Genomic DNA, 18,418 nt, shown 5'->3' with positions numbered 1-18,418 from the left:
GAAAGATGAACATGGGCTCCAATTGGTTTTAGGGTTTTATTCATGTGAAAATAGTATTTTCAGTTTTGCAATTTAAAAAACCTTTTGGTGTTTATTTTGTTCCTAATATATGGCGGCATTTTCTCTCATTTTTACATTTTTGCTGCCTGGACATTTGAGAGGGAAATACAAAGAGCCACATACCTCACATCCTCAATGATTTATTATCATAATTATGTGATAGAATGAAGTGGATTTGCTTGACGTGGAGTTTTCCACGGCTGAGGATGCGATGCTGGCGTGATTCAGGACACGTGAGTGAAACACCTGCATTAATGGATGTGCTCGCCACACTCAGTCTTCCATGATACGGAGCAGATTGTCCAGTCAGACCGAGCTATTTCTGTTTGGAGAGGGTGAATGCAGAACGAGGATGCAGCTGCAGCTGATTTTTGGACAATTGTATTGAAGGAGGACATGATAAATAAAGATTTAAACATTAAGGTGGAGGGACACAGGCAGACAGACACAGAGAAACGGACAGACTTTTTTGGATGAGTGCACCAGGAAAAAGATAAAGACATACGGGATTGAAGTGACATATAATAATAATAATAATAATAATAATAATAATAATAATAATAATAATAATAATAATAATAATAATACTTTCCATCAGGAGTTTCTATTGCAGGTCCGCCTCCGTCACATCAACCTATCTTGATCACCCTCCTTGTTCACGCCTGTCCACCTCATGTCTTTATTTACAACATCCATAAGCGTCAATGGTTGCCTTCCTCATCTTCTACTTCCTGGTGCTGTATCTCTGTCTCCCCTCTCACGCTTCTGAACTACCTCCAACTTTGTCTCTTCATGATAAACTAATTTCAGAAGTTGTGTTTGTGACTTTAAATAAGTAATAACATGTCAAATGACTGGACAGGAAGTGACCCACTTGTCACCTTGACTTCCATCCTTCTGTGCTGAGACGCTGCGGTACGAAAACGCACTCCTCTCTATTGCATGCTCTTTTTATTTACAAGGCCACGTCCATCCTGCGACACCTGTGTTTGTTATCAGACGCAGGAAACGGGGGTCTGGACAAACGGAGCGGCCCGCGCAGCCCAAACCTCATTTTCTGCGTGGGTTGATGTTTGACCACAAACAAACAATAGACATCTGCAACAGTTCTCGGCCCGATCAGACGCCTTCATCCTACGAGGAGCAAGGTCAACAGCGAGGTTGCGAGTGGGATCCCGAAATAACAGTCGGCGCCCCCTCTACCCCTCCTCCTCCAAACAACACAATCACACAATGAAAGCTCGCCTTTTCCCTCATTGTTTAATTTCTGCCCGCTATCTTCGATATCTCTGCCGCTGTTCTTATCTTTAACCTTCAGCTTGTTGCTTTGTCGTCACCCCCCCACACCTCCTACCTGCACCCCACCAACCTCCCGCCCGCGACCTTCAGAGGGGTGTCATTACTCCCTGACCCATTTGACGATCCTCTCATGTGGAATGTGCATATGCCGAATCGCTGCGGCTCTGCACAGTATGGGGTGAGGTGAAGTACTTACAGAAATATGACTTGACACGCTTTATCAAATGGGGAAAGATGAAGACGAAACAGCTGCTGGTGCTGTCGTAAGCAATCTGGCCGTGATTGAATAAAAGTGTCAGGAAAAGGGCCGCTTGATGGTCTTTTGTTCTCCCCCATCCAGCTTGATGTTAGTTTGAGCTGTCAGGAGGGAATCACAGCTGGGTGATTTATCAATACTTGAAGTGACCTTGCAGCCACACTGCTGTGTGCATGTGTGTGTGTGCTGCTGGGGATCTGTGTGTGACTCTCCTGGATTAAAAAGTGGAATATTTTGAGAATGGTTGGCACACGTAGACAAAGACTTGGCTCAACTTGGAACGAAATTCTGTCTTCTCTTAGAAAACAGTGCGTGGATTGTTCTGCCAGCACGTATTTTTCTGCACATCAGAGAAGCGACCATCAGAAGAGCATCTCTTTTAACTAGCGCTCCTTTTTTCATCGACTCTAAAGAGAGTCATGAAAAAACTACTAATCCTATTTCGAAGAGTTAGATCAATAAGTGGTGTAACGTAAGAAAATATTTGGGTGGACCACTTCATCACAGTTGAGATTCAGACTTTGCTTTTGGCACCGACAATGTGCGATCAGGGAAGCGGAGGACAGAAAGAAAGAAAACTCTTGTGAGAGTTACTGAAACTGTCAAGTTAAAGTGGAAACGTCCGCAAGGTTGGGGTTGACTTTGAACAAAACCCAAGAGAGATGACTTTAGAAGCAACATACGGTCAAACCTTGTTTTACAAAGGTCCCTGTTCACATACAATAGTTATATAATAAAAACTTTTCTTCACATGGGTGGCCACCCCAGTCCACCAAATGCTCCTTATCTCTTTCATTCCCCTCCACAGTCAGGTCCCCCCCGACCTCACTGACCTCCTCCAACCTCACATTCCCTGTTCTTCAGACACTGACCTGCAGATCCTGTCGTATGGTACCTGGAGTACGATTGCTCTTGAACCATAGAGGCACTACATGTCCACTTTTTCACTTTCTGAGAGCTAAAAAAGGTCGAGTAATTTCAAAATCATTTGATCCTCTTAGCCTTATAACATATCATTTTTCATGCCAATACAGGTTTATTTATTCATTCATTCATTCATTTTTCTTACCAATGACCTACATTCTTTTTACAGATGTAATTCAAAACTTTTTTGCGTGAGAAATATAGTTGATCTCGATGGGGAGAAGAGGACAGCTGATAACAGTAGCATTCCAGAACTGGCCTGCACTATTAAAAAGTTGACCTCGCGGTGGCGCTCTCCTGGCAAGGAGTCCTTCCAATCATCTTGAATTTCTTGTCCCATTTTCAATATTTCCTGGAGGTTATAGTCATTTAGCCAAAATCCATTTTTGGGGTGATTTTGCAAACAGACAGACACCAACAACTGCATAACCACCATAGCAGAGGTACGTAATATAGCTCAACAATTAATTTGTAAAAAGAACAACAAAATAGGTGACAACCTGGTGACAAAGTTGCATCAGCCCGATAACAGTTGAGTATGACTACATCAACAGCTGGCCCTCCAGACATGGCCCAGACCTTGAGACACCAGACAGAAGTCAAAAAGAATCAAAAGCTGCTGTTCCCCTTCCAGACCAGGGGAAGAACTACAGCAACCATCGGAGACTTGGAGTCTGTTGGGACTATGACTAGACTTGGAATGGCAAGGATAACCATTAACATGCAGCAAACAGCGTCCCATGAAATACATGGCTTTGACTGAAATTAAATAAATATTTCTGAGCTTAATTTCCGTCTGCCCGAGATGCCCACCCGGATTTTTCACCTCAGCACTTTCTTCAAGTCAGACTTGATCAGCCCTGTTTCCACTGCAGCCATCGACTGTCTCCGTTGTGATTAAGCAGATGTTTTATTGCAGGCCGGTACAGTCATTACCGCCATAAACCCATCTGTGGAATTGCTTTTTATGCAAATGTACAGAGCATCTGCATAAATAAAGTTCTAATTAATACCTTTCTGCAAACCTCGGCGCTCCTTTGATTCCTATAGTTGTCTTAATTGTGTACAAGCAGGTCGGAAATCGGCGCCCGAGCGCTCTGTTCTCCACGGACGCCGTGTTTTTACAGCGCTTTTTATTTTGCTTTGCGGCGAATAACAGCGATATTTCACAGCTTTATGGATTTTCTTTTACTGCTTTGTGTAAAGTATATTTACACAAAGAGTTTTGACAAGCCGAGGTGGTTAACTATCGACGTACCTTTGATTAAGAGTGAGCGGAGAACAATTCCAATCTGGAGTAACATTTATGTAAAAGATGCAACGGGAAGCAGTTTCGGCTCCGGCTGCAGGTTACAAGGGAAATAAAATTAAATCTGCTGCTACCGGTTGGTTGGGAACTACTGGAGAGTAAAGTTCTCTGAGAGCATTAAGGCTGCTTTATAGATTCCTTTGTTGTGTGGGTGCCAATGGAAGCTCATTAATTTCCCCAGGCTTTTAACGGCGAGTGTTGAACATGTGGCGAGAGTCGTCTTGTTGGGACCCTGATGTGTTGCCCCTCTGCTGCTCTCAGGGGCTCTCAGCTGAAATAAATAGCTTTGATAAATACAGTCAGATAAATGAAGAGAGAGTGAGGGCTGATAACTCAAAACTATCAAACAGGTTTTGATCATCGAATTGTGTAATTTTGAAATACATAAACAACAACAACTGATAGTAATAATAAAGGTCTGTGTTGCTCTCATCTCTGTTGCAACATCTACAACAGACCTAGGATGTGATGGGTTAAAGGTCCGGTCATGGATGAAGGAGAATTATTGGTGAATTCAAATGGTTTGCCTCCGTGCATCTCTCAGTGCTCTTTATGGGTGTCTACACTTTATACAGTATTAAGATAAAAACTTTTTTCTTCAAGCCTAAAGCAACATTGGCAAAGCCGATTCAATGAAACCAATGAAAACAACATTTCTCAGCTGAGAGCGCCACCTACTGAGCTCTGAAAATAATGACACGGATTCATGAAGCCTCACCAGACCACTAGACTACACCAGACTACTTGATACATAATTCTGTCACTTTCTCGACAATGACTTAGCCACAGTCTTGTGCTAGCTTCATCAGCGCTATGCTAACTAGCAGGAATACAATCGGCATAATTCAAAGTCAAACATCATGAACAGATCCATAAGAGGTTCAAAACACAGGTGTGAAAGTTGTTTGTGAAGTCGACTGGCAAAACAGCCCAATAATGTACTATTCTGTTTCGCTGTATGATGTATGTTGGTGGTTCACGGTGGAAAAACAAATCAAACTCACACAGGGGACAATTTGTGTAATGTGAAAGCACCACACAAAGAACAACACAACATTAATCACACCATATTTCAGTTAGACTGTAAATGCAAAATGCATGTCAACGTCACATCAGCTCACGAGTCAATAGAAAACACAACAAAATTCAGAAAGTGTGGACACTTGCTGCAAAAAACCTGCACTATATCAAGTGGTATTTGGTTCCAGTTTATTCACTTTAAACTTGATATAAAATACATGCACAAACTTTAATTATACGTGATTTGTGAGAAATTTCAGTCTTGTATTGTTTATTACTCTTGTCACTTTCAACTTAACCTGCTCATAATGTAATTGTCACTCATTTATTTCCATCATCTTTGCCAGCCTAATGTTTGACTCAGATCTCAGCTCGACCTCCCCATCCACCTGTTTGACTAGTTCTTCATAAACGAGGCACTTTTGATTCCACAGGATCAACATCTCTGTAGCTCCAGCCTCATTGTCGGAAGCGTCAGCTCCATGTTTTGTCACTGTGAAATTATAAATAATCATTTCCTCGATCCGTGCGCGAGACGTGTGCAGAGCACTTTAGCATAATGAACGTTACCTAGTGAGACTCTGACAAGGGCATCCTTGTATACTTAAGCACAAGAGAATAGAGGAGCTTAAAGGCATTTGGAGTGAACATGAACTCCCATTACCTCGGCAATCAGAGGGAAGAAAAAAAAAAGATTACATTCGGAGGATAAAGAAAGACTTTGTTAATGATTAAAGGAGGCATCCAAGTCATGATGAGGAGGAGGAGGAAGAGGAGGAGGAGGAAGGGGGAGCATCACCAGTCAGTGAGGTCAGGGGAAAATGAAGAATGGCTTCAAAAACAAAGAAGAATGATGGAACGGCGTTTAACTTTTATTTTTCTGGTGGGTAAAGAATGACAATGGATATCCTCCTCGCTGGAACAGAGTTAATTCAGAGCTTCTCTCTGGAGCACTTTGACATTATTAGCGATATGAATACATTTTCTCTGCCTCAGATTTAATCGCACAGATCGTTGATTCACTAGATTGCTGTGTCAGTTTTCCGACTTTGAATAATATATGTGGTCAGCTAATGCTCGTGATGGCAGATAGTCCTATTGACAAATACATATATCAAATTTAGTGGATTTAAAACCCAGGCTGTTGTCTCTGTATTGTGGAACGTAGCTTTTGCCTCATCGTGGAAATCATCTGTTCATCATCTCCTGTTCATTATTCACTATTATTTGATTGTTGATGTGGACATTTAGATGAAAACTCTCTGGCGCAAAACACACTCAAACTTTTGTTATTTAAGCACAAAATATAATTTCCATTTTTTCAACTGCAGATTTTTGAATTAACTCTTTAAATTTTGTGTGTAGGTCATCAACTCACAGATCATAAAATCAAGATCAGTTTGGGAATTTTGTTTCAAACAAACCGAACACACATTATAGTGGACCACATTGTATAATGTTTTTGGGGCCATGAAATGATTTTTGGAAAAGCAAAAGTTTTTATCTAATTTGCACATAAATGCCAAAAGAATTATGGACATGAAACTGCGTTCTAGTATCTGCTTGTTTTTGCTTTTGTTTTTTTTTCCTAAATTACATTGTCAGAAATAATCATAGGACAGGAAGGAAAATGAGTGAACAACAAACTTTAACATGAAATATTTATAGCTGAACTAGTGATGATTGATAATAATGATAATGATAATGATAATAATAATAATACAGATTAAAGACATTGAGAATTATTGGTGAATTCAAATGGTTTGCCTCGCACATCTCTCAGTGCTCTTTATGGGTGTCTACACTTTACACAGTATTAAGATAAAACTTTTTTTCTTCAAGCCTAAAGCACCTTTGGAAAGAGGTTCCACAGGGGGGCCATTGTTTTTCTATTCATACTTGAGATTAGTGATGGGCAGATGAGGCTTGATAAAAGAGTCCTCAATTTCTGAGCCCAATAGATGGCGCTCTGTGCCCTATTTGGTTTTGAACAGCCATTTCAATGAAACCTCACACCATTTCTCAGCTGAGAGCTGAGCTCTAAAAATAATGACACTGACTCATGAAGCCTCACCAGACCATCACTACTTGATACAATGATACAACTTGAAACAATGACTTTGTCACAGTCTTGTGCTAGCTTCATCACCGCTATGCTAACTAGCATGAACAGAATCGGCATAATTCAAAGTCGAACATCATGAACAGATCTGTAAGAGGTGTGACAGTTGTTTGCAAAGTCGACTGGCGAAACGGCCCAATGATGTGTGATTCTGTTTCGCTCCGCTTTATCATCAGAGAAGCAGTTAGCGTTGCCGTACAACTCCCGCGGCAAATCTTGTTTTCATGATTGCAGCCATAAAGAAAAGTGATACTAAAGGAACTGCAGAGTGGAATGCGACCCGCGACGTGTGTGTCCGACACAAAACCAACCAGCTGTCCCCTTGCCGGTGGAGCTGTTCATTTAGCGGTTGGCATCATTCAGTCAATTAGCCGACACACAAAAAAAAGGTGCAAACGCCCTCTCACTGGTTATCCTTCTCCTGTCATCAACTTCACAATCCGCGTGAAAACCCAAAACAACAGTCCGGTCTTTCATCATCCAGTGGGATCTAGCAACTTTTAGCATAATGAATTTAGCAGCGCTGCCTTCGCGACACAGTCCATCAGAGCTGCCATCTCACAGATTCAATTATGTCCGCGAGCATTAAAGCTTTGATGCTGTGTTTTGGGCAGCCGGCGTGCATCCATTTGCAATATTCTATATAACAAAATTAAAATCGCGGACACCTATGGAAAATGGCTTGGCACGAGCACTTAAAACTGAGGGCTGCAAACACTCTGCTGACTAATGCATTTCTAATCATTTCTGTGATCAATGTTAGCCACTGTGCAATAAGATTAATCAGCTATATGCAAAGTGAGGATCACCTTGAACAAGAAAGGAGGGAGATAAAAGGATGCACAAAGAAGAGGGAGAGAATATGTAGGATAAGCGGCCCTGCATTATTCACACACTCCTCGCGCTTGTTTAAGCAGCGTTCCGCCGCCGCCGTCGCTCCCCTCAGCTGTGCTTTGGCATCTGTGCTCGGCCATCACGCCGCTGAATAGCCGGCTGATTATTCCGAATCTGAGGGAATATTCAAACAAGGTCGATAATGCATTCTTCCATATGATTCTCCAGAGCACGGACAGCTGTTTGGCAGCTTTCAGAGCCACGTTCAGAGACGGACAGATTTCTCCGCTCAATTAGCAGGCGCCATTAAAATCTGGAGGAAGTTTGACGAATGGAAGCTCAGCTTGTTTGTCACCCGCTATTTTTACGGCCGGCAATATTTCCATGTTAACAAGACAAGGGCAGTATTCCGGATGAGACGCGGATCACACAAAGTTCCAAAAAAAAAAAAAAAAAGTAAGAGTCACCGTTCAGTCACTGCAACTCCAGAAGTCATTTGATAAAATCCTCCTTTTGTTCGTAAAATATAAGCTTATTGAAGATGCATTTTGAGTGTTAGTCTCAGCAAATGCTACTAGTTTAAGTTCAAACACATGAATTGTTATGTGACTCTTCAAGCAGAGGCACAGGACGCCACGGCACTGAACAGAGAGCACCCAAAAAGCTCTTTCCTGACAGCCTACTGGTCTCCAATGACTTGCTGGTACAGGCTGGTAAAGCATTTCCGAGTTGCGGAATGACCAAGTCTTGGCTCCACACTCGCATGACGGTTTGATCCAATGATGCGTTCCCTAATCCTGCTGTTAACAACCAACCCATCCTCACTTCCATGCCGTAATATATTGACGTGGGGAAAGTGGACTTTTGCATCCTATATTTACGCCGACGGCATTCTTCAGTGTTGCATGTTGCTGCAGGTTTTCAATTGAAGCGCATGTTCTGCCTTACCTGGCAAATAGATGGAGGTTGGATTTAGGTAAGACATGGGATGTCCTGTCATTCTTCACATAAAGACACGTCAATTGCTATTTAAAGCCCCTCAACCAGCCGCACAGATAGTAAAATAGCAACTGACATCCAATGCAAGTCAATGAAGAAAGCTTCTGAATGTGCCTATGCGTCAACATGCGACGCAGAGGGCTGCCTTTGGCGTCAGTATAGGACGCAAAAGTCCACTTTCCAAACATCAATGGGGGTGAGGATTGTTTGTATCAACACATCTTGAAATCCTCTTTTTCAATCGAGCTTAAGATGCAAAGGAAACACACGAATTTTAAAAGTGGATTGACCATGAAACCGCTTTAACAGAGCCGATTAAAAGCTCTCCTGTGTTTCGGCAAGTCATTCTAAACTCTTCAGTTGATTTGGTGCGCGTTACTGCGTATATTGTCGGCTGAGTGATGTCATAGTGGGCGTGGCTCCACAATGAAACTCATCAGAGTGGTGCTGATTGACCAGCGAGGTTCATCTCTGGGCCACAGCTCCTGCGTAAACAATGGAGAGTAACCTGCGCTCATAAAATCGCTGGCAAATTCTGAATATCTAATGATTGATAGGGACATTACATTTTAACTTCCAAATCAATGCCTGGACAAGCTTTCCCAGGCGTGATGTATCGAACTTCTGTTATTTATATTTCTGCCCAGAAACATCAAGCAGATTACAAGGCGGTCAATTTATACAAACCTGTCCAACAAACTGATAATGAGCAGAGTTATTGTCGGTGATATCAGACGGCAGGAGCTACAGCGTCTCTTTGTTCTCTTCAAATTGAGCGCTGATCATGGGAGAATGCCGTGGTGCTGTCTTGTAGTTTGAACTGGTGGATGGATTCTTTCAGTGCCCCTCCGCCTCCTCCTCCTCCCCACCCACCCCACACACCCATCCATTTCTGGAACAAGAGAGAGGTTGTCTGTGCACCTGTAAGCTGCAGGTTTACCTCCCTGGCCTCCGCTGCTGTACTCAAAAAGCTAATTATTCCTGGGAGAAGACGGAGCACTGTCAACTTCAAACCACATTCTTCTGGCAGATTAGACTGAAATTATGTTTTATTATTTCGACTCCCCGAGAATGAACTGGAGTCTATTTGGTCATCTCTGCGGTGAAATCCAAGACAGGTATGTTCGGAGGCCAGGTCCTTATGAAAGGGCAGCATCAGATTAGAAGGCAAACAGCAAGAGTCTGTCAGAGCGCCGGCGCTATCATCGCTGTCTTCTAGTCGCTGCCTGTAGAGAGGTTAAATTAAATGGCTGTAATAAATGTTTTGGTCGTGCTGATGTGGTATGGCCTGCTATCAAAGGAAAGACGCTGCGGAGAAGGCGGAAGATCACAGAGAGGGCGGGAGACGCATGTCAGCACATTACCAACATTAGAAACGGACTTGTTTTCACTTTGAGCTCAATTATAACCGCGGCTCCAGAAACAATTATATTGATGAATGCTTTCTAAGTTACTGTAATTCAATTATTCCATTTAATTAATGAATTATATTGAATTTCTCCCCAGAGAACGGCATTAGCCTCATCTGCTGCTTTGCAAACAGGAGTGCTCTAATGTGTGTTTGTGTGTGCGCGCGTGCGTGCGCCATGGAAATGATTGCAGTTGCTTAATGAAACAGTGTCAGATCAGATAAATGCAGCGGCGAGTCAACAAGGCGTGCTTGTAACACAGCCAAACTTCAGACCAAATAATAAAGTCAAAGAAGGGATTATTGATTGCTTTTTTTTTCCCAAGGACGGCCTCTTAATAAACTGACATTGTAATTCAGAGCATCTCCTCCAGATTATAAAGATGACATATGAGTAAACCAGTGTATTAAAGGGGTTTTAGGATAATTGCTGTTTAATACTCGGGCTGCGTCCAAATATGCTTTTGTATTTCAATGCTACTCTTTGTAATCTGGAGCACATAAATTCGATTTTTTTAAATGGAAAATATAGGTATTTCGAGTTAAACAAAGTGACTTTCAAACGTTCTGGATCTGACTATTATTCATCATCAAATGTAATAGAATTATAATTTTTTATTTGAATAAACACTTTAAGTACACAGAAAAATTCAAATCGAAATTAATTTAATGTATTATATATTATTTTCATTTGTGTAGCAACACATTCATTTGTAATTAAGCAACACAAATGTGTTTTTTTTGTGTGTGATTTTTTTATGCAGTTACAATTTGTTTAAATAGTTAAAAATACTTATCAAACAGAAACAGGATGAAAATTTATAAACATGTTTATTTTCTCTTCATCAGATGTGCACAAATAAATTAGAGTAACTGTCGCATAAAGGAATCTTTCATCTTAATGTAAAACAAAAAGCACTTCACAACGTTATGACGTTCATCTGCAGCGGAGTACTGCCCTCTACTGGCGCAACAGAGTACTCTAGCACAACTGTTTTCCTTATTCAAGTCAGTTCTTATGTGGTGCGGAAAAGCTTCTGAAGGCCAAGTGCATGCCAGGTTTAAAAAACATGTCACTGTAATTTCGTCTATAACAGCTGTCACTTTCTTTCTTGCATCAGTTCTGAAAATGCTACTATTACTCTCAGGCTTTATAATCCCTTGTGGCGCATCTTATCCTGCAGTGGTCAGCACCTGGCAAAAGTGCACACGGACATGCTCATGAATCCAAGGTGAAGAGCCAGTTGACTATTGCAGTACGTTATGGGGCTTGGAGTTGGAGGGAATGAACTTGTGGGGCTCAATGAGTCCAGCTAGTCGGGGCAAGAGGCTGTGGACACCCTGTGCAGTTCACCAGTCCATTGCAAGGCACACACAGACAGACAGAATAATTTAGAGCCACCAATTAACCTGGCCTGTGGGAGGAAACCAGAGCACCGAGAGAAAACCACCTGAGCACAGAGAGAAGGCACAAACCCCACATTTAAGTGGTAAAAATAGAAATGAATACTGCTGATTTAAATGCAATTTACACATGAATATTCACAGAGGACATGAAGCATGTGTGTTGTTATTGACCCGACTTGTTGCTGCTATATTTGTCCAAGTGAGAGCAGAGACACGTTATGATGCACTAAGCACATACTCAGCATTCCCGCCCTTCCATCCTGCAGTTGTTGGCCATATTGTGAGGTTTTAATTCGGGGGCTGCAGACGTAGGCTCTGCTTACATTCGCCGCTCGATATGAGGCTCAAGCCAAGAACGACAGTTGCTCCTCTCAGAGATGACACTTCTACAGATTTAAATTGCACTTGGAAAGGTCAACACATGCTGGGCAGGCAGTCATCATTCAACCATCACAACACATTAAGGCTTTTTTTTTTTCGAGACCACGCTGAATCCAGATTAAATTCATTATAAACTGTTTCATGTGACTTAAAATGTACTTTATTGAGACTTTATTAACTTTATTTATGAAGAACTTTTTTGCTTAACTGAATGGTACATATGTGAGGTCAGTGAACTCCTTAATTTAATTTGTCTTTTTAATAGTTTTATTTGTATAAAAAGAAACCGTGTCACTCAATATTTTTCAGAATAGACATTTATATATCCACATCCACTGAATTCTAATTCCTTCTAGATTCATTATACAGTATTTATGCTGCAAAATGAAATGTTTTTGCATGTTATTATTATTATTATTATTATTCAAAGACTTTGTTGCAGTCACCCTATGAGTTTCTGAAAATAAGTGTGATCTGTAATACTTATTGATATTGCAAGAGATTCAAGAAGGTAATTCAAGGTCAATCCAAAAAAAAAAAAAATTGTGACAGTGTGTGATGAAAAGTAACGGTCTTAAGAAATGTATGCCTTAACTCACAGTTCTGAAAGCTTTCATTTGACTCTTTCTAAAAATAAAAGATTAAAAATTAAGAAGAAGAATCTACATCTATTCCGTTTGGTTAAACAGAAAAAAAAGAGCAGTGATTGCTGAGGTGAAAATGAAATATATTTAAGTTATGTGAAGCAATGATCCTTTTTTTAGAGCACTGATAAGACAATAGTGTAGCTGAATAAATGAGCCTTTTACCACCTGGAATTTATTAAATTGATTGATGAATAAACTAAATAAATGTGTCAAAAATTAATTGATTGATCAGGAGAAAACAGAATACAGTGGTGTAAATATATCATGCTCAAATGCATAAACAATTGAGATTAACAAGCATATATAAACACAAGTCAGTTGGTTTGACTGTACAGTATATTCCCATGATGAGTACCTCGTGTCTTGTTATGTGTTTTCATGGTGAAACACAACGCTCAAATGCCAAAGTATGTGTACGAGCCTCTGCGTCAGAGCAGGAATGTTGGCTTCAAGTGTTGCCCTGACAGACAGCTGCACTGCGGTGGCGTTTTTAACATGCCAGAGGGGGACTAGTGCTCGCTGGGGAGAACTAGTAAGTGCTTCGAAGTATGTTAAGTGAGCAAAAGGAGGGATTCCTTGAAACAATATAACATGGGCAGAGAGACACAGGTGAGAGTTGTGGCATTTAAAGTGGCTGTTTCAAGTGAAGGAAAGGCTTAGATGGAGAAATAGATGATGATGAGTTGTAGGTAAAAGGATAAATAAAAATGAGATGGATGGATGGACGGATGGATGGATGGATGATGGGGGAGTTAGTGATAGAATAGGCAGAATTTGGATGAGTTGGATGGAAGGATCAATGCATGGGTGGATGGTTGAGATGATCATGAGTTGGCGGGTTGATAGATGAACCAGGTGGTTGTGAGGCGCATGCCAGGATGAACGGTTGGGTTGGTCGATGGATGGATGAAAAAATTGCATGTATCACGTGCTACATATGAAGAACTCATCACTGGTTCACTAGACACATATTTTAGGGTCCCCCTCATGTTCAAGTGTACCCCCCCTCCTCTTCCTCCTCCTCTTCCTCCTCACCCTGCAGCTGGATCCGTCTGATCGGCTGCTCGTGTTGCGCGGCTCCGCCCTGCACACGCACTTGTGCAATTGGACCGCTCAAAACAAACGAGGAGAAAGACCGTCTGACAGCCCCGACCAGTAAATCGGATCATCGATGCCTCCTGGTATTCGAGCGGGACCGATCTGACCATTCATGGCCGCTTCGGCGCGCGGCTGGTGTGCGCCGTTTCAGGACGCGCAGTTTCCGCGTAAAACGGCGCCGCGGACGACCGACGGTCACCGCGGTGAAGCTCATGGACAAGTGCGCTGTGACACAGGTCCTTCTCCTAACCACTTCAGCGGGGTGAGACTCGTCAGAGTTTGTTTGAATCTTTCGACAGAGACGTGTTTTTCTCGATGAAAACTTGTGCAAACGATGACGGCTGCGCAGCAACTGCTAGTTCTAATTTCAGCCACGAATTTCCCGGCAGTTCAAGATGCTTTCCGAGGGTGTGTGTGTGTGTGCGTGCGTGTTCCGTATGGAAATCCACATTGATTCCCACCAGTTAGCTACTGCTGATGTGTCAGTCCTGTGATGCTAACTCTGGCTCCCGTAGTGCTCGCGACCCTGTTTGGATCAATGTTCTTCATCCATATTCCACCGTGCACTTTTACATTTTATTTTACATAATTAGAAACACGAAGGTCCCAAGTGCCACCTGGAATAGTAATGACATTAATAGGTCAAAGACAATGACCACCACTCTGCTGCTTTCTAGGGACAGTTCAGCCAATTGAAGGCCCCAGCGGGGGCCCATTTGTTGCTGACCAGCTGGCCTGCTCCCTGGTCTCTCTCAGTGTGTTAGTAAACTAGTGAGAAAAGTTACACACCAAACATGAAAATGTGGCGAATATTTATAATTAGATAAAATGGTATTTCAAAACGAATATGCATTTTATTGCAGCAAAAAAAAAACACAAAAGTGAAGGGTTCACTTTCACTTTTCACAGCTGCTTTCCTGCACTGCTCAACTTCCACACAGCTTTTTGTCACCAATCACAGAGGTATTATTCAAACCTGAATCACAGGAAGCAGTCGATGGCTGGATGTTCTTGGTTTAAGTTGCAAAATATTGGCACTACTTTTATCATAACTGATATCAGGTTGAAATAGTTTGTCAGGCTTTACTAAAATCTTCCACTGAGGTTTTCCAGTGCAGCTGCTGGAAAGAAACCATGTACATATTTCATCAGTCAATGGACAAAATCCAACTTAAATCAAATTTCTTTGTGTCTTTTTTAATGGCTTTTCTACTGTTTCCATCTCAGTGACAAAAAGGTCGCCTTTGATAACTACGATGACTGGTGGGGGCTAATTACATCACAAGGGTCTTTCTTGCATCACAGGAAAAGGAGAAGCCAACTACTCAAAAACTGCCGTTTAAGCCCCGTTTTCACTCCGTAAAACAATTCTTGAGCCGAAAGAAGGAAAGGCAGACCTGACAGTAAACTTGCGCGTTGATGTTTTATTGCTTGCAACTGCATGAGAAACTCCTCGGGTATGGTTGCAGCCATCAGAGACCAGTTGCGGTCAGCTCCCTAAGAACTAGCTTCATGATTGAAACCTCACGCAGTGCAACCCAGATGAAGTAGTTCCTGACATCTCCAAGGGTTAGGACAACCATCGGGTCAAATCCCTTTACAGCTTGTTGCTTTGCTTTCCAGGTGAAACCTGAAATGGACTGCTTGTTTCCCTCACTGCCTCAGAATTCCAAGATGTTACTACGGGATGGTGGTTTGGTGCTGGACCAGCTGTTCACCAAAGAACCCCCACCCTCCTATATGCCCCACCCCAATGCTACATATGAGCACCCTGGTCACTGCAGGACAAGTCAGGTCAAGATGGAACCCTCAAACTGTCTGATGCTCCCACCCTCAATCCCAGAATACCCCGGCGTTTACAGCAGTAACTTTTACTTCCCACAGGAAGCACAGAATTTCCAAAATATCCCCCAATTCCAGCTGCTGAACAGCAAGCAGCCCATTCACGGACCCCATCTGAACTCTGCTCCTGTGGTGCCAATAGGTGTCCCAGTTGGTCGTAATCTTACAAACGACTGTTTGGTTTTCAACCCACATTTAGCACAGCAGGGACTCCCAGCGTACCTGCCTCCCTCTCCCCCCAATTCTGAGCCCTCAAGTCCGGACAGAGGGAGAGACTTGCTCCACGATCTCACCCCACCTCCCACTTATGAAGCCAGTATCGCCTACAAATTCACCTGCTGTCCCAGCGACCCACAGCAAACACCATTCACTCCCATTCAAAGCTTTCACAGCCCAGACTCAACTCAAAGTCCACGTCCCGAAATGAGTCAACCTTATAGCCTGAGTCCAGGGCTGACCAAGCTGAGATCTCCGGAGACGACCCCAGCAGCCCCAGCGATGCATAACAGAAGGACAAACTCAGATCTGGAGAGACGAAGGATTCACCACTGCAACATCCAAGGTGAAACAATGTTCACACTTGAATGAAATGAAAGTCAAATGACGTTCTGCTTTCAGGTTGCAAGAAAGTCTACACCAAGTCATCACATCTGAAAGCCCATTTACGGACACACACAGGCAAGCAACTTTCAAACTTAAAATGAGAAAATTCGTTATGAATAATTTGGAATCTGGACTGGTTCTCCACACATTAATGATGAAATGAGATTTTAAAGGATACAAACATGAATTGTATCCTCTAACATGTACTGCAGTGAAGTCATATTTTGTTTTGTATGTATTTCGCATCAGTGGGCCTCTTCAAGCCACATGGTGGGCCAGATTTGGCCCCCAGGCCTTGAGTTTGACACACTAAAAGAAGCTCTTCATCTTTTACATCACATGGAGTTTATATATATATATACATTTATATCAGTATGTTTTTTTGTTGTTCTTACCGTAGGAGAGAAACCGTATCAGTGCTCCTGGGACGGATGCGGCTGGCATTTCGCTCGCTCCGACGAGCTGACACGTCATTTCAGGAAACACACAGGAGCGAAGCCTTTCCAGTGTCGAGTGTGTAACCGCTGCTTCTCACGCTCGGATCACCTGGCGCTTCACATGAAGAGACACCAGAGTTAGACTGCTGCTGAGGAAGTCGCTGGTCCAGGGCTCGAACCTGTGAAGCTTTACAGCAGTTCTTTATTATTGCTGTTGTTATGGTCACTGTATTTTATACATAAAATATTAGGAATAATGTACAAATATTCATTTTAAACATAATTTAAAATCATCTCTGTTTCTCTCAATTTTAATTTTAAATGTAATATTTCTTTTTTCTTTTCTTTCAAAAATTGCTGGAACAAAAGGAAAAAGAAGGCCAATATCGACTCAGGAGGAACTAAAATTCAAAACAAGCTCCTGGATATGAAGTTCCAGGGGTGTGCTTTTTATTATTATAAGCAAGGCCACATTTAGACATAATCATAATAATATTCATAGTCATAATAATATATATATTATAATAACATTCATGAGATTCTGACCACAAAGGATGATCAAGATAGGCTGAGGTGAAAGAGGAGGGTAGAAAATATTAAAAAATTAATAAATATTAATATTTGAAGTGTATGAATATTTAAAACAAAACATTAGTTAATTAAGTGTAATTCATTCAGTGGTATGGAGAGAATCATGAGTTTCTATATTTCCAAAGTTCATTTGACAAGAACTTGAAAATATTGTTTTTAACTCATTCTTTTTGTGTTTTAAATATAATAGAGATAGAATTCAAGTCAAAATGGTAAAATAGGGTAAAACAAAGGTATACTTTTTTTGAAGTATGAAGTTTACAAAACATTGAATGTGTCATGAAAAGTGTTTTATATTTAAAATATATATCATAAAATGCTCTCATTTAAGTTATTTAAGTTTGAAAAGCATCTTAAACATTTCTGCTTTAATAGATGTGGAAAGATTCAGTAACATGAGGAATCATTTACCATAATTTATTAAACTCAAGCTATAAAAATATATTGACTATATTGACTTTATCAAAACTGATGAGGTATTTTTTCTTAGACATAACTGCATTTTGAAACTTGCTTTACATCCAAATCAGTTGTCAAAGTGCCTTCTATTAATTTAGAAATTATAAGAATGTGACAGGAAAGAACAGCTTCTCTTTCCTGTCTCCTCTCGCTGCTGAATCCTTTATGTTTCTTCTCTTATTCCTCTCTTCCTGTATTGTTGTATCAGCTTTAATTTTTTTATATGCCAGTGCAGTTCACTCGAAATGTTCAATTGGTTATCATGCATTGTTGCGTTTACATTTTGTTGTTTGAGCAGCATTCTATAGGTTTTTATTTTCCAAGTTGAGTTAATGTTTCCTCTGATGTGTGTTTTTAAAGGAAACCAACTGTTTCTTGCTTAAATATAAAGTGTTTTGTTTGAGACACGAAGAAGCTCTCCTGATTGTACTTGGTGACGTTGAGTCATTTTTGATTCTCCACAAACAAGGTGACCAAGAACAAGGTGGGTTTTAGGTCAGAAATGAGCAGAAATAAAAAATGTCAAAGTGTGGAGACAAAAAAGTGGTGGATGCATGTCATCAGGTCGAGTACTGTCAGAGGCAGTGGATTGGATTTTACACATGTAATCTACAAATTGAAAATGAAATGCATCTTGTTTTGTTCACCTCCTTGTGAAATTTCCTCCCACAATTGGAAATCTCTACCATTAAACATCTCCACAATGAAAAAAACTTGATTAA

The 18,418-nt window shown here is 41.3% G+C and overlaps 2 protein-coding genes across 3 annotated transcripts in view; one reads left to right on the top strand and one right to left on the bottom strand.

The window, feature by feature from the left end:
• Positions 1 to 17,132, bottom strand: part of dachd (dachshund d) — a 185,864-nt gene extending 168,732 nt beyond the window's left edge. The window contains exon 1 of one of the 2 annotated variants that reach the window (XM_053876330.1): positions 16,605 to 17,132. The gene's annotated coding sequence lies outside the window, so the exon portion shown is untranslated. The remainder of the gene's footprint in view (positions 1 to 16,604) is intronic. The other variant, XM_053876331.1, reaches the window with a different exon arrangement.
• Positions 13,785 to 18,404, top strand: klf5b (Kruppel-like factor 5b). The gene is made up of 4 exons (XM_053876332.1): positions 13,785 to 14,026; positions 15,388 to 16,168; positions 16,225 to 16,284; positions 16,610 to 18,404. The coding sequence occupies exons 1-4, from the start codon at positions 13,877 to 13,879 to the stop codon at positions 16,786 to 16,788; spliced, it is 1,170 nt and encodes a 389-aa protein (XP_053732307.1). The 5' UTR covers positions 13,785 to 13,876; the 3' UTR covers positions 16,789 to 18,404.
• The last annotated feature ends 14 nt before the right edge of the window (positions 18,405 to 18,418 follow it).

Source organism: Synchiropus splendidus, chromosome 10 (genome assembly GCF_027744825.2).
Source record: "Synchiropus splendidus isolate RoL2022-P1 chromosome 10, RoL_Sspl_1.0, whole genome shotgun sequence".
NCBI lineage: Eukaryota > Metazoa > Chordata > Actinopteri > Syngnathiformes > Callionymidae > Synchiropus > Synchiropus splendidus.
This window is presented reverse-complemented; position numbering and strand designations above follow the sequence as displayed.